At 44.1% G+C, this 14,526-nt stretch overlaps 1 protein-coding gene across 3 annotated transcripts in view; it reads right to left on the reverse strand.

The window, feature by feature from the left end:
• The window catches only part of XPO7 (exportin 7), a 314,334-nt gene extending 303,988 nt beyond the window's left edge, over positions 1-10,346 (reverse strand). The window contains exon 1 of one of the 3 annotated variants that reach the window (XR_003857049.1): positions 10,182-10,346. Coding sequence is in view for 2 of the 3 variants with exons in the window: in XM_029603861.1 (XP_029459721.1) it covers positions 10,182-10,199 (18 nt within the window). In the remaining variant the exon portion in view is untranslated. The remainder of the gene's footprint in view (positions 1-10,181) is intronic. The other 2 variants (XM_029603861.1, XM_029603860.1) reach the window with 2 other exon arrangements.
• Positions 10,347-14,526: the final 4,180 nt, after the last annotated feature.

Genomic DNA, 14,526 nt, shown 5'->3' on the forward strand with positions numbered 1-14,526 from the left:
TCATGATCTTAAAGACCTCTATCATATCCCCCCTCAGCCGTCTCTTCTCCAAGCTGAACAGCCCTAACCTCTTCAGCCTTTCCTTATAGGGAAGCTGTTCCATCCCCTTTATCATTTTGGTTGCCCTTCTCTGTACCTTCTCCATCGCAACTATATCTTTTTTGAGATGCGGCGACCAGAATTGTACACAGTATTCAAGGTGTGGTCTCACCATGGAGCGATATAGAGGCATTATGACATTTTCCGTTCTATTAACCATTCCCTTCCTAATAATTCCTAACATTCTATTTGCTTTTTTGACTGCTGCAGCACACTGAGCCGATGATTTTAAAGTATTATCCACTATGATGCCTAGATCTTTTTCCTGAGTGGTAGCTCCTAATATGGAACCTAACATCGTGTAACTACAGCAATGGTTATTTTTCCCCTATATGCAACACCTTGCACTTGTCCACATTAAATTTCATCTGCCATTTGGATGCCCAATCTTCAAGTCTTTTAACTTTTAACTTTCAGAAAAAGACTTAAAACCTGGCTATTTCACCAAGCCTTTCCTGATCCTCCAGACAATTACTAGTTGCCCTTCACTCCTACCCGGTCTGGCAATCATTTGCACGAAATGGACTCTGAGACTTTCAGGTCAAAGCACCGTTTAAGCTGTTAACTCGTACGTTCTATGGTAACACTACTTATTTATTACCGGCCTTTCTTCCTTCCAGCTTGTTGTAAGCTTCCAAGTTCTCTCTCCCTGTTGATTGTAACTTTGACTTATTCCTACCATTGTTATCTGTCATTTTACTTGAATTGCTACTCCAGTTATTCCCTTGTTATATTGTAAACCGATCCAATATGGTTATTTACTATGAAGGTCGGTATAAAAAACTGTTAAATAAATAAATAAGTCTTGCAAGGTCCTCCTGTAATGTAATCAGTCTGCTTGTCATTTAACTACTCTGAATAATTTTGTATCATCCGCAAATTTGATAACCTCACTTGTCATATTCCTTTCCAGATCATTTTCCTAACTCCAACTCCAACATTACTTAACTCCCTTCAATCAACATACTTCGCTAGGAATAGCATTAATAGCCACCCCTTATAATGTTATTATATATATATATAATTATCTGATCTTCATTTTCCTCCTTACTCCAAGTTATTGTTTCCCTGTTACATGTAACTGCTTTTCTGCACTATTGTTCAAATTGTAAAGTTTATTTTAATTGCACCCCTGTTTCTTGTGAACCTGCATGATGGGACTATCGTCTTGAATGTTGGTATATAAAAAAGCTTAAATAAATAAATAAATAAATAAATATTGAAAAGCACCAGTCCAAGTACAGATCCCTGAGGCACTCCACTGTTTACCCTTTTCCACTGAGAAAATTAACCATTTAATCCTACTCTGTTTCCTGTCTTTTAACCAGCTTGTAATCCACGAAAGGACATCGCCTCCTATCCAATTACTTTTTAGTTTTCATAGAAGCCTCTCATGAGGGTCTTTGTCAAACGCCTTCTGAAAATCCAAATACATTACATATACCGGTTCACCTTTATCCACATGTTTATTAACCTCTTCAAAAAAATGAAGCAGATTTGTTAGGCAAGACTTCCCTTGGGTAAATCCATGTTGACTATGGTTCATTAAATCATGTCTTTTTATATGCTCTACGATTTTGATCTTGAGAATAGTTTCCACTATTTTTCCCGGCACTGAAGTCAGGCTCACTGGTCTATAGTTATCCGGATCGCCCCTGGAGCATTTTTTAAATATTGGGGTTACATTGCCCACCCTCCAGTCTAGGCGTGATCTAGGTGTCACAGTGGATAACTCATTGAAATTATCAGCTCACTGTGCTGCGGCAGTCAAAAAAGCAAACAATGTTGGGAATTATTAGGAAAGGAATGGTGAATAGAACGGAAAATATCATAATGCCTCTGTATCGCTCCATGGTGAGACCCCACCTTGAACACTGTGTACAATTCTGGTCGCCGCATCTCAAAAAAGATATAGTTGCAATAGAGAAGGTACAGAGAAGGGTGACCAAAATGATAAAGGGGATGGAATAACTCCCATATGAGTAAAGACTAAAAAAGTTAGGACTTTTCAGCTTGGAGAAGAGACGGATGAGGGGGGGATATGATAGAGGTGTTTAAAATCATGAGAGGTCTAGAACAGGTAAATGTGAATTGGTTATTTACTCTTTTGGATAATAGAAGGACTAGTGGGCATTCCAAGAAGTTAGCATGTGGCACATTTAAAACTAATTGGAGAAAGCTCTTTTTCACTCAACGCACAATTAAACTCTGGAATTTGTTGCTAGGGGATGTGGTTAGTGCAGTTAGTGAAGCTGGGTTTAAAAAAGGATTGGATAAGTTCTTGGAGGAGAAGTCCATTTCCTGCTATTAATTAAGTTGACTTAGAAAATAGCCACTGCTATTACTAGCAGTGGTAACATGGAATAGATTTAGTTTTTGGGAACTTGCCAGGTTCTTATGGCCTGGATTGGCCACTGTTGGAAACAGGATGCTGGGCTTGATGGACCTTTGGTCTGACCCAGTATGGCATGCTCTTGTGTTCTTAAGGCGTGAAGGTCGCATACTCACTGCAATGGAAGGAACATTCCCTCCTCCAGGGATTTTATCCATGCCCCAATTAACTTGATTCTTTGGGTAGAAACAAGGTTCGATTTGTCAAAACTGATAATGAACTCTAGTGACTAACGGAGCTGGATTGTCTTCTGCAGTGAGTTAAACACCTGTGCTTGGGAAGGCCCTATCACCAGTTATCCAGGTAAGGAAAGACACAAATTCCCTGGCAATGAAGGTATGCCACTGCTACCGCTAGGCATTTTGTGAAGACTCTCAAGCCACAGAGAACCCAAAAAGGAGAACAGTGTTATTGGTAGTGAGAGGAATCCACTAAGAAATGGATGTATTTCCAATGGGAGTGATGAATGGGTATATGAGCATACACATCTTTCAGATCCAGGGCACACATTCAGTCTCCCGCTTGAATGAAGAGCCAGGATGGAGTGGAGGGAGCTCATTTTCAATTTCTTTGATAACAGGCTCTTGCTTGATTTTCATAAATCTGGGATGGGTCCCAATCCCTCATCTTCTTGGAAATAAGAAAATTGCAGGAGTGGAACCCCTTGCTAATCTCCATTTAGACAAGAAATGATTCCACCTCAAGAGAGCTGGGTCCAGTGAGAATTCAGATTGGAGGCCAAACAATAGTGCAGCACTGGAGGACAGGAGAAGCGAGAACTGTAACCAGACTACAATTTGGAGGATCCTTGGTAACCTTCAACCACTCCTCCAGGAAAAGCTGAATCTTTCCCCTACTAGAGGAGTCAAGTCCCATCAAAACTAGGCTAAAGCTTATGCTGGGTCTGTTGCAGCATCTTCAATTAATGTCTCTCGTGCTGATGTGGTAGCATATGTGGTGCATGATACCACTGAAATTGGTAGAAGAGGCTTCTCTGGAAGAAGGAACATTTAAATGCAAAGTAAGGAAACCTAGAAGAAGATGGTTGTTCAGGTCCTATCAAAAGAGTCTTGACAGCAGCATGCTGCTCTTTTAATTTGGGTGACTGTTTCCCTGACCTAGTCTCCAATGAGGTTGACCCCTGTCAAGTTGACCGATGTCCCCTGTTTATGAACATCTTTGCACAAGCTTCTGGCTTTTAAAACAAGCCATCTGGCATTCTCCAATGGCCACTGCAGAAGATCTCATTGCCGTATCAAATGATTTGTACACAGAGTGGAAAAGATGTCATTCGTACTCATCCCTGTCAAGAATAACCAGCTGATAGTTTTCCTGTTCTCTGACTAGTGGCTCAACAGGAGCTTCAGCTCGTCAATACAACTGTCTAAGTATTGCACCATGTAGAATTGGTGGGACATGACGCAGGCATTGAGCTCTGGAAAACCTTCTTCAATTATCTAAGCCTTGTGTCCTTGCCCAACTTCTATTGGAGTGTTGGAGAAGATTTTAGTCTTCTTAGCCCATTTTAACACGGACGCCTCTATCACTGACTGATGTGATAGCTGTATTACTCCAAACCTTAGATTTGTTTTACTCTATATTTCAGAGTTTCCTAGCTATTAGTGAACAGGATGCCAGATTCTCCTAAATTCTCATTTGTAAATCCCACAGGATCAAGAACTCTGATTGCTGCAGGCTCACATGGAGTTTCCAGGATTCAGAGAAGGCCAAAGACATCAGTGTAGGTGTCTTTGTCCTTACAGATGTTGACTCCCATCACCTCTCTCAGCTCATCCAAGAACAATTCTCTGGCAGATCAGGTAGGGAATCTGAGGAAATCCCCATAGACCCTTCCTTAGAACCAATGTGACAGGACACTAACATCCAAACCCAATGATGATGAAGGAAAATGGAGCAAGGTCCTTGGTCTTCTTCGAGGGAAATATTCCCAGGACATGTTCCAGATGGTGGCATCCTGTGCTCCTTTTTCAGACTCACTAGTTTCCTCTGGAACTTCTGATGGGAGCTCCTAAGGAATGGAGGTGAGTTGAAAGGTGCTCTCTTTGTCACTTTCTGCCAGTGAGGTAAAGAAAACCTTCACCAATTCTACTAACCATCCTTTTGAGAAGCTCCTACTGGATTCCAGAAGGGAGCCCCCTCCCGGGTCAACTGAACTGGCCGATGCATGGAGACCAGAGGCAACATTGTGTATATCAGATCTGGCATCTCCAAACAAAGTCCTCAATCAAGGAGACAGGACAGAGACAAGGACATCAAGATAGGAGGCGGCAAGTGCTATGACTCACCCTCGGGCTCTCTCAATGATAGTTCTTGCCTCAAATGCATCGAGTGCACAGAGCCGAGTACCGGTAGTTCAACTGCATCAGGGCATGGTCAATGCTTTTGAGGCTGGATGCATCGACACAGCGCATAGCTGTGTTGGCCCAATGCATTGATGGGGATGTAGGGTCCAAGGGCTTGTTCGTTGACTGTGTCAACAGGATGTTCCCGACCTTAACTTCAGCGACGCCAACTGCACTGCCCACTCCAAAGCATACTGCTGCTTCTTTATTAATCGACGAGACCTGTGAGGCCAGTGAAGGGCTCACAGACCCTTGTTTATAACGCTTTCACTCCCTGCTCAACCCTACAGGAGTGGCGGATTCAGGAACTGGTGCTGCAAAAGGGGAAGCTTTGTTCAAAGACATGCTGTTCAACTCAGCATGGAGGGAGCCTGAGGAGGCCCCTCCCACAGAAGAGGAATGACTGTGGCTTTTCACCAACCTGCAAAGTTCTTCCATCTTCCAGGAATCTCTGGGACTTCGATGACATCCAGCCAGTCATAGCAGTTAGCTGTGTCATAGTCTGGCCCCAGACAATTGTGGTAGACACCAGTGATGCATAACTTTCAGCCATACACACAATGCCTGAAGCCACTGGGGGTGACCTTGGAGCCAAACATCTCTCATAATTCTTTTAATTATTCAATTAATTAAAAAAAAAAGTTTTGAGTAGCACAGAAAAGTGCTGTTGAGGGGCTGCCAAGGCAGTGAGGCAATTTGAAGCAAGCTTAAAGAAAAGAAACTATGAATCACCAGTTAGAGAAGTGGGGGGGGGGGGGGGGGGGGAACATGACCACGCCAAAGCTTGGACAAAGAAAGTATGGGCTCATGAGGTTACATGTGCGTAGGAACGCTATGAACTAGGACACAAGGGTTCGTTTGGCATAGTTAGATGATGCCAACCACATACTCAGGCAGATGCAATAGAGCTCACTCAGGCTAGCACACCAAGTAACACTGTATTGGACGCAAGTTTTGGATGCGCTAAAATAACACCCCGGTGGAATACGTGAATTAGCGCATCCAAAACTCTCATCCAATCGAGCGCATAGCTAATAGAATTTGCATGAAATGAGCGCTATGTAGATGAGGCTATTAGCTATTACCCTGCAATGGCAAAAATTGCTGCACAGCCAAGGCGTCCATTTTTAACGTGGCAAATTTAACGCCTGTTTGGGAGCTGACATTAAAGCATGCCACGCTCAAGGGCTCACTGAAAAAATCCCAAAATCCTACTTTCTGTGGTTCCTCATAGGGTGAACTACAGAATGCAGCATGCCCAAGGTCTGGCCCAACTGGAACCCCTGCTGGTACTAAGTGAAGGAGTGAATAAATTAATATTAAGTGTCATGCACTTAATTTATTAACTCCTTAACTTACTGTGATTGGTCCTTTCACAGACAAGTGTCAACAAAAAGGACCAATCAGGAACAGTCTTGGGGGGAAGAGAGCTCTGGCCAGGCTGTTGTGGGTGCACAGCCAAGTCTCCTGGGCACCTGATGCTAAGTGCTAGTGATGCACAAATTATCCATTGTGAGATCCTTTTACCGCAACAGCTCATTTTCCTATTGCATCGAGCACCCAGGAAAAGTGGATGTGTGCATGGTTTTTTTTTTACACGATAATATTGCATCGGCCTGATTATGGCTAACTCAGCCCTGCTTATCGATGGAAAAAGTGAATTACAAATGAAATCAAATTAGTTTAATGCTTAATTAAATTACAATATCCTGCATGCTCTGAAAAAAATATCTTGAATTTTATACCTCTTTGAAATAAGAGTTTAACTTCTGTTTTTCTGTGAAGTGCAGCAGCAAACCAAACAGACCCAACCATGAGTAGCTGCTAATTCTCTGACAGAAATGTTCTGTCAAACATTCTCATTTTATGAGCCCTGATGGAACTCCTTTTACCACCTTCTCCTTGCAACCTGAAGATCACTCCTGCTAGCTTGCTCCATCACAACTGCTCACATCCAAAGCCACACTTACTTCTTTGGCTGAAGCTGAGCAGCATATGCCTTCATATGACACCAGTCTGACAGCACTCTTGCACAGGGGAAGATACATCTCAGTGACATCATTTAGGCATGATTAAGAAACTAGAGAATAATTGTAGGAACAGCATTGACAGTCTGAATAAGATACATCTAGGGAGAGGAGTGCTGAGTGTTTGATTACATATGGTTATTTACCCACAATGAACTACAGAGGGAAGTCAACAAACCTAATTGAGATGGATAGGACACCATATTCTGCAGGTAATTAAGCTTGTATGGCTGACAATTATATCCTTAGCTAGAGTAGATAGGAACAACTGGACAGACCGCGTGGGCCAACTGGTCCTTAACTGTCATCCATTTATTTATTTGATTTATATTCTGCTTTTCGGCATTTCAAAGCAGATTACATTCAGGTAGTGTAGATATTTCCCTATCCCCAAAAGGCTTACATTTGTACTGAGGCAATGGAGGGTAAAGTGACTTGCCTAAGATCACAAGAAGCAGCAGTAGGATTTGAACTCTAGTTTCCTTGGTTCATAGCCTGCTTTCTAACCACTAGGTTACTCCTACCACTCAAAATACAGCACCTGATAGTGGATATTCCCGAATACTTATATCATGAGACCAGAGATGGGGTTCCTAACTAAAACAGAGTTCATATATTAGCTAAAACCCAACATTTACAAATATTTTTTTGTCTTAGCCAAAATGCAAGCTTGTCTCAGACCCAACCTTTCAGTTATCCGATCACACAGTTCACATGCTAGCAAATTAGAGATTCAGCGGTTTATCAAATAGGGAATATTTGGTAAAGTTGTGCTGTTTAAATTTTGGCAATGTTACAATTACAAAAAAAATCTTAGAAAAAAAAAATACAAAGGACCTGGGAAACAAATCTGCATGTCTTAACTTTCCATAGTCAGGATAGAGATTGGCCGGTTCCTAAACAACCTAAAAGCCTGAAATCCAGCAGCACATCTAAAGAATGCAAGGCTTGAGCTCAGATTCTGAGTATTCCTTCATCTGCACCACAGGAAAACTTCACAATTACTCCTACAGTCTCTGCGGGTTGTTAAACCTTTCACTGGATCAATATAATTATCCAAAAGAGGGATGTACATGACGTTTTAAGACCACTCAGGTCCCTTCAAATTGTGATTTGGAAGACTCACATCAGCTTTGGAGAATTGTTTGGCTAGCTTTCTCCAGGACCTATACAATTACTAAAACTTTATATGGCAAATCACTCCTACAAACTGCCATCTGAGTCCTCAGAAACAACCCAAATAACTTAACAGTAAAATACAGATAAGAATTATAAAATTGTGGTGTCAACTACCATTCAAAAAAAATCAAGATTTGACTAGAGCATAGAACAGAGTCAGTACTCCTGACAGTTAAACTGCAGCAAATACCAGTCTTCTATTACCTGAGCTTCCAAGTGTGGCATACTCGATAGATGAACTCAAAGCTGAAATAATTCACTTGCAGAATGGCAAAACAGCTAAACATATTCACACAGAATATGTTGATCAAGCACAACCAAGAACATTGGTCCCACAACCAAGCTGTGAACGTTACGCCTTTTTAACTATTGCCCATCAATACTTAGAATACCTACAACAGGGTGACAATACTATGTAATAGTTCACTGAAGCCAAGGAATGATGACTGACCCAAAAACTTCAGGTCAATATCTTTATTCCACCTCTATAAACATAGAGATTTAGACCAAGCACTGGCCAAAAGCTAAATATTACAGAGCATATAGAGGATGGATTCGAGAAAAGGACGATCACAGGTGCTGGGTTACTTTAATGACACGAACACACGACTGTGGTGAAGTGCAGATCATGGAGCACCTACTTGTTTGTGGACTCTTTGGGGAGACCTGTATAAAGGAGGACCTCGCTGCAGCAACAGAAAGAGCCATCACTTGTGCACGCCTCTGGAAAATCGTCTGGTTTGTGAGAAGAACATGAGAAGAATAAGCATCTACATGTACTTCCCTACAATTTCTACAATCACAAGTACAAAGAGGGGCTTAAACTCAGAATATCTTTTTCTCTAGAAGAGAAAGAAGCAGGTAGATGACAAACACTTTAACTAGAAGACTTCAATAACAGGGAGGTAACATTTTCCATAAGGAAAAAAAGTACAAGGGGCCATGATATGAAGCTGCAAGGACAGAGTCTTAGAGAAAAGGCAAGGAAAAAACTTTACTGAAAGGTTGATGGGTTCTTAAATCCACCTACCAGAGGAGGTGGCAATAGACAAACCCATGACAGAATTCACACATGCTTGAGATAGAAAGAGAGTGAGAGAGATGACCGAGGATGGAGTAAGGTCTCTGGGGGAGCTGCAGGTAGGAGCAACTGAGCAGAACCAGCAGTCATTATCTGCTGCCAACAGATATTGTGTTACTATGTAAATAGGAACCTAGAATATTATGCACTTATGTCTATATTCACAAACATTCTCCCCAAGTAATACAAGCACATTTAAACTACAAGCCCAGTTTATAAAACAGCCCTGATCTCTTTGGGAAGGAAGGGGGGTTTCGAATTCAGCTTCCACAACATCCTTAAAATTCAGCTGGCCACAGAAGCAGAAGCCCAGCCTGGGAAACAAGTCCAGGCTGCCTGCCACTAGGCTGTTGAGAGAGCCTCCACGCTTCTTCATGTCCAGGACTAAAATTCTTTTATGGCATTATTAGAACATATGTAATTCAAACCTTTAAATGCAAACTTACCACAATGAAATCAGTTTTCGAGTTACAGTAAGGTAAACCAGAGAAGGGTTTACCCAGGAAGGCCACTCAGAATATGTAAATACCTTTATGTTGCATTCACTTGGGGGCAAGACATTTTTTCATATAGATTTCTCCAATTCACAACAGCATACCAAAAGCCTTTCAATTGGAAAACCCATGTTACAAAGCCAGATAAAAAGACATATTGCAATACAGCCAATACAGCACGGATCAAGTCTGCATATACACACATTTCCCCCCCTTCCTAGAGGAGAGCCCAGCATCCTGTGCCCTCTTCACTTCCGTAACCCTTCCTGTCTTATGGCCCCACTCGACTCTGCAGGCGAGACGCAGGAAGCGGGCTCCCGGCGGCAGGGATGCGACAGGAGAACGCCGGCTCCGGCCCTGCCGAGGCCTGCACAAGCCCCCTGAGCCCCAGCATAAGGGGGCAGCAGAGCCAGACCAAACTGAATTGGGCAGGGCTAAGGTACGGAGGGCCAGCGGCCTGGGCGCTATCCAGTTGAAGAAGCCGAGAATCCCGACGGCATAAAAACAACAAAACCGAAGACACTCGTCCTCTCTCCTCACACTCACCTGCACAGGATCCGCCATTTTCCTCCATTCATGCTCCTCTCTTACCGCCGCTTGCCATGGCGCATGCGCGCGTAGCCTCTTCCTGCACACTCTGCGTAACACCGCTGCCCACTGCCTGCCTCAGCGGCCGCCCACCGCCTTCCAGAATACGCAAGCAGCGTAAATCACACGTAACGTGAGCGAGCTGCGAACGGGAGGGGGGACAGGGCTTTGTTTACATGATCCTTAAAGGAGCCGCACAGCTGGGGGAGGGTATTGAAGACGGGTGGTGGAGAGCAACAGGGGAGAGGGGTGAGTATCAGAGTGGTGGAAAGAAAGAGTTCCAGTATGGGAGGAGAACACTTACCAGGTGCTGTCAGTAAGAGTAATAGGTACGGAGAAGACTGCAAGCCAGGGGCTGGAAGAAAGTATCCGTGTTTAAGTGGCAAATATCAGAGGAGGCGAGAGAGAGTGCTAGGAGTCAAGAGAATCGGGGATTGGAGAAAAGAGAGATGACCTGAATCTTAAACTACTGTAAATTGGAATTGGGAAGTTGAGGGGATGGGGGAACTTATGAAATAATTATTCCATGCAAGGAGTGAGGCAGGAATGCAGCTAAACCCCTTTCAGGGCCTGTGCAAGAGTGTTCGATGCCTTAGGTAATGCATCCTCTCTCCCAATTTACCTTCAGCACAGCACTTCCTCCTACCAGTGGCAGTGGTTCCAGCATAGTGCTCCCTTCTCTGGGCCTTGTGCTGGTGGGTTTTGCCACCCCCCAAAAATTTAGGCATTGTAAGCCACCATCTAATTTGTCTAATGGAAGCGCTGGCCTTGACTTCACCTGTATCAGTGACCTTCCCATACTACCTCTAAAAAAAGCCTACGAACTAATGTAAAGAATTATCAAACAAGCCACTTACTGAACATTATTTTTCCAGAAATATTGCTTCTCAGCACAGCAAATAATATTTGACTAAAATCTATTCAAAACTGAAAAAGTAAATATCAATATTAGATTGTTAACTTTGAATGTTTTGATTATTCAATAGTATTAAAATAGCTACAATCACTTTAAATAAGAACCTGTTAATACAATATTATACAATGTAATTTAATGCAATTTATGTGAACTGTTGTGACGGTATATAAAAAGCATAAATAAAATACTATTACTACTACTACTTGACTACTACTACATGACTTAAAACATGTATAGCACTACTTGACGTACACAGCACTGTATAAACAGCACACAAGAGACTAACAAGATGCTCAGTCCAGAACTAACTTAGCAGCAGGTTGAGAACTAGAGAGGTTAGGGTTCAGAGTATTCTGACACACTCCTTGTGATCTTGGGCAAGTCACTTCCCGTAGTGTCTCTAGACAGAAGTATTTGGAGTGGTAACAGGGGGGTAAGCCAAGTATAGCGGAGAGCAAGCCAAAGTTAAATCTGCATACATTGCACCCCTCCCCCACCATAACATTGGCTCTAAAAGTTACAATAAGAAAATGTCACAAAGTCCTACTGTGCATTTTCTTTTAAAACCCATCCAGTTTCAACCTCCCAATAAAGCAACCATTAAATTAGTTGCTAGCTGCATTCAACAAATTCTTCTATATAGATATGAGAGTGAAGTCTAAGGTCTACACAAAAAGGAACAATCTAAATATAAATCCTGCATCTTCAATTCTATAACACAATTTGCATCCACAGGAAGTACCCCAACAATGGACATAGGACATTGACTCTGTAACAGGACAGCCTGGAGCTTCACCTTAACCAACCGCCTCCTCCGCAGGTGGCTGGCAGGACTTAGGCGGGTCCCTAGTCCAGAGACACATCAGAGACAAAATAGACAGCAAGCTTACGGAAGTCAGAGGAGAGCCAAGGTCAGGGCAGGCAGCAAGCAAGAGTATTCAGGTCCAGATGGCAGGCAATTTAGTCAGGTCTAGGCAGGAAGTCAAGATCCGAAGTGGCAATCCGAGTGAGACATGGACACTCAGGAAACACGAAGAGAATGAGAAAGGCAGACTGGACTGGAAGGCGAGTTAAGGCATAAGAATGCTGGCAACACACACTACAAGGAATGCAGGAGACCCATTGCTGAGGCAAAGTAGAGGCATCCCAGGGGCCCTTTTATAGGGTAGCGGCGATGATGTCATCTAAGAGCGCCATGGCCTTTTCCTGCTGTGGCACTTTTAAATCCAGCAATATCGGGCGCACATGCACCTAGAGGCAGCGGTCCCGGAGGCATCTTGCTGTATCTGCGAGGGCCGACGGGGTCTCATTGGAGAGAGGGGTCCCAGCATTTTGTGGTTTCGGAGGTGAGTGTGGTGGCCTGCAGGGACAATCCACAGTCACACAGACAAGCTCCCTCTCTCTCACTAATACACAGATAGGCATGCAGGCAGGCTCTCTCACACACACAGGCATGCAGACAGGCTCCCTCTTTCACATGCACACACAGGTACAAAGGTAGGCTCCCTCTCTCTCTCTCATACACATGCATGCAGGCAGGATCTCTCTCTTTCACTCACACTCAGAGGCACTGTTACATTTGGCAGTTTGTGGTATGCCCCCACAAGCCGCCGCACTCAGCCCAATGCCACCGGCATCTTTCTTCATTGCACATGCTGCCAACTTTCCCGTTCGTATCAGGATGCCACCAGCTCCTGCCCCTGCTAGGCACACATGCACCTAATGACTTACCATCTAAAGGGCCTGCAATGCCCAGAGGTGATGTCATTCTCTTCAGCTCTATAAAAGGCCCTGCAGACATCTCTACTGTGCATCAGCAATAGATCCCTTTCTTTGTCCAGCCTGTCTTCCAGCTTTGCCTCATCCAACCTGCCTTCCAGCCTTACCTCGTCCACCCTGCCTTCCAGCCTTGCCTCGCCCAACCTACCTTTCAGCCTTGCCCCATCCAAACTGCCTTCCAGCCTGTTTCCTTATCTTGTTTGTCTGTGTTACCTTTGTCTAGGGAGTCTTGCCATGCCTTGTCTTATCTATCCTGTCCTGTCCTGTCTGTCCTTCTCTGTTTTGTCTGTCTTGGCCAATCTCTCCGATTCTGACCTCAGCCTTGAACTTAGTCCTACCCCTTACTTGCCGTCTGAACTTGACCTTAGCCTCGATCTTGGGCCACGCCTTATCTGTCACTAGTCTCGACTCTTGAACTGCCTCTGGACTCTGGCTTTCTCTTGAATTTCCTAAGTCCTGCCGGCTGCTGGAATCCCAAGGGCCCAACCTGCTGGGGAGGCATCCAGTTCAGGTAAAGCCTTAGTCTAGCTCGTGTCAAAGCATGTTCTCCAGCTATCAGAATAGGCTTTGTGGGCCCGCCCGTGAGGCAGTATCAACTGCACTATAGCACAAAGGAGTCACCTCACGCCATTCCTTCCATATTGCTAAGGCCATGAGTTTGGCAAATGCGTTTCCACGATGGGCCGTTGCCAGATTTGCCGCTCAAGAGCAGGAGCAAAAAGCCAGGTTGAATTTCTTGGGTGGCCTCATGCAAGGGTTTACCCAGCAAGTCCAGAAGCAACTTGATCACAAGACCGGGTTACTTCAGCCTCTGACCCAGCAATTGGACACCGTACAGGCCCAACTTTCAGCTCCAGTCCCAGCACCAGCCCTGGTGAACCCTGCACCATTCAGACCATGGAAACCGTGATACAGCTTCCACCATCTCCTAGGTACAATGGCAACCCCAGAAGATACAGAAGGTTCCTCAATGTCTGTAAAATGAACTTTGAGTTACAGGAGGCTCTTTTTTTTTTTTAAGACCACCTCAAGATAACATATACTCTCCTTGTTGGATGGTCTTGCTTTTCTTGTCTGTGCCTCTCCTTTGTGGGAACGAGATGATCTGTTCCTTGGAAGTTTGGACAGCTTCGTATGACAGTTTCGCCTGGTTTTTGAAAATAGAGTTCTTTATTCTGGCCTCTGAGCTTGGCTAGCCGCTTCTCTGAAAAGCCAGGAAATCCTAGGAATGGGGCCATGATTGGGAGGACAATGTTAAACCATCTGGCTCCCTCCCCACAGCCAGTGGTACTGGTATGTCTCATCTTTGTGAAACACACCATGAGGGCCAAGGCCCTACTTGATTCCGGAGCTGGGGGCAATTTTATAAAGGAGTCACTGGTGCGCCAGTATGGCTGGCCTAACACCACCTTGAATGCACCTTGCACCATTTCTTGAGTCTATGGCTACCTTCTGTCTGGCTATGTGACCTTGGCTACTTTGCCTGTTACCATGCAGACTGGTTCACATCTAGAAAGCATCGAGTTGTATGTGCTACCTAAAGCAGTCAACTCTGTCATTCTTGGATTATCCTGGCTCAGATTCCACCAGCCTTTGATTGATTGGTCT

The sequence above is a fragment of the Rhinatrema bivittatum genome, chromosome 5 (genome assembly GCF_901001135.1).
Source record: "Rhinatrema bivittatum chromosome 5, aRhiBiv1.1, whole genome shotgun sequence".
In the NCBI taxonomy this organism is placed as follows: Eukaryota; Metazoa; Chordata; class Amphibia; order Gymnophiona; family Rhinatrematidae; genus Rhinatrema; species Rhinatrema bivittatum.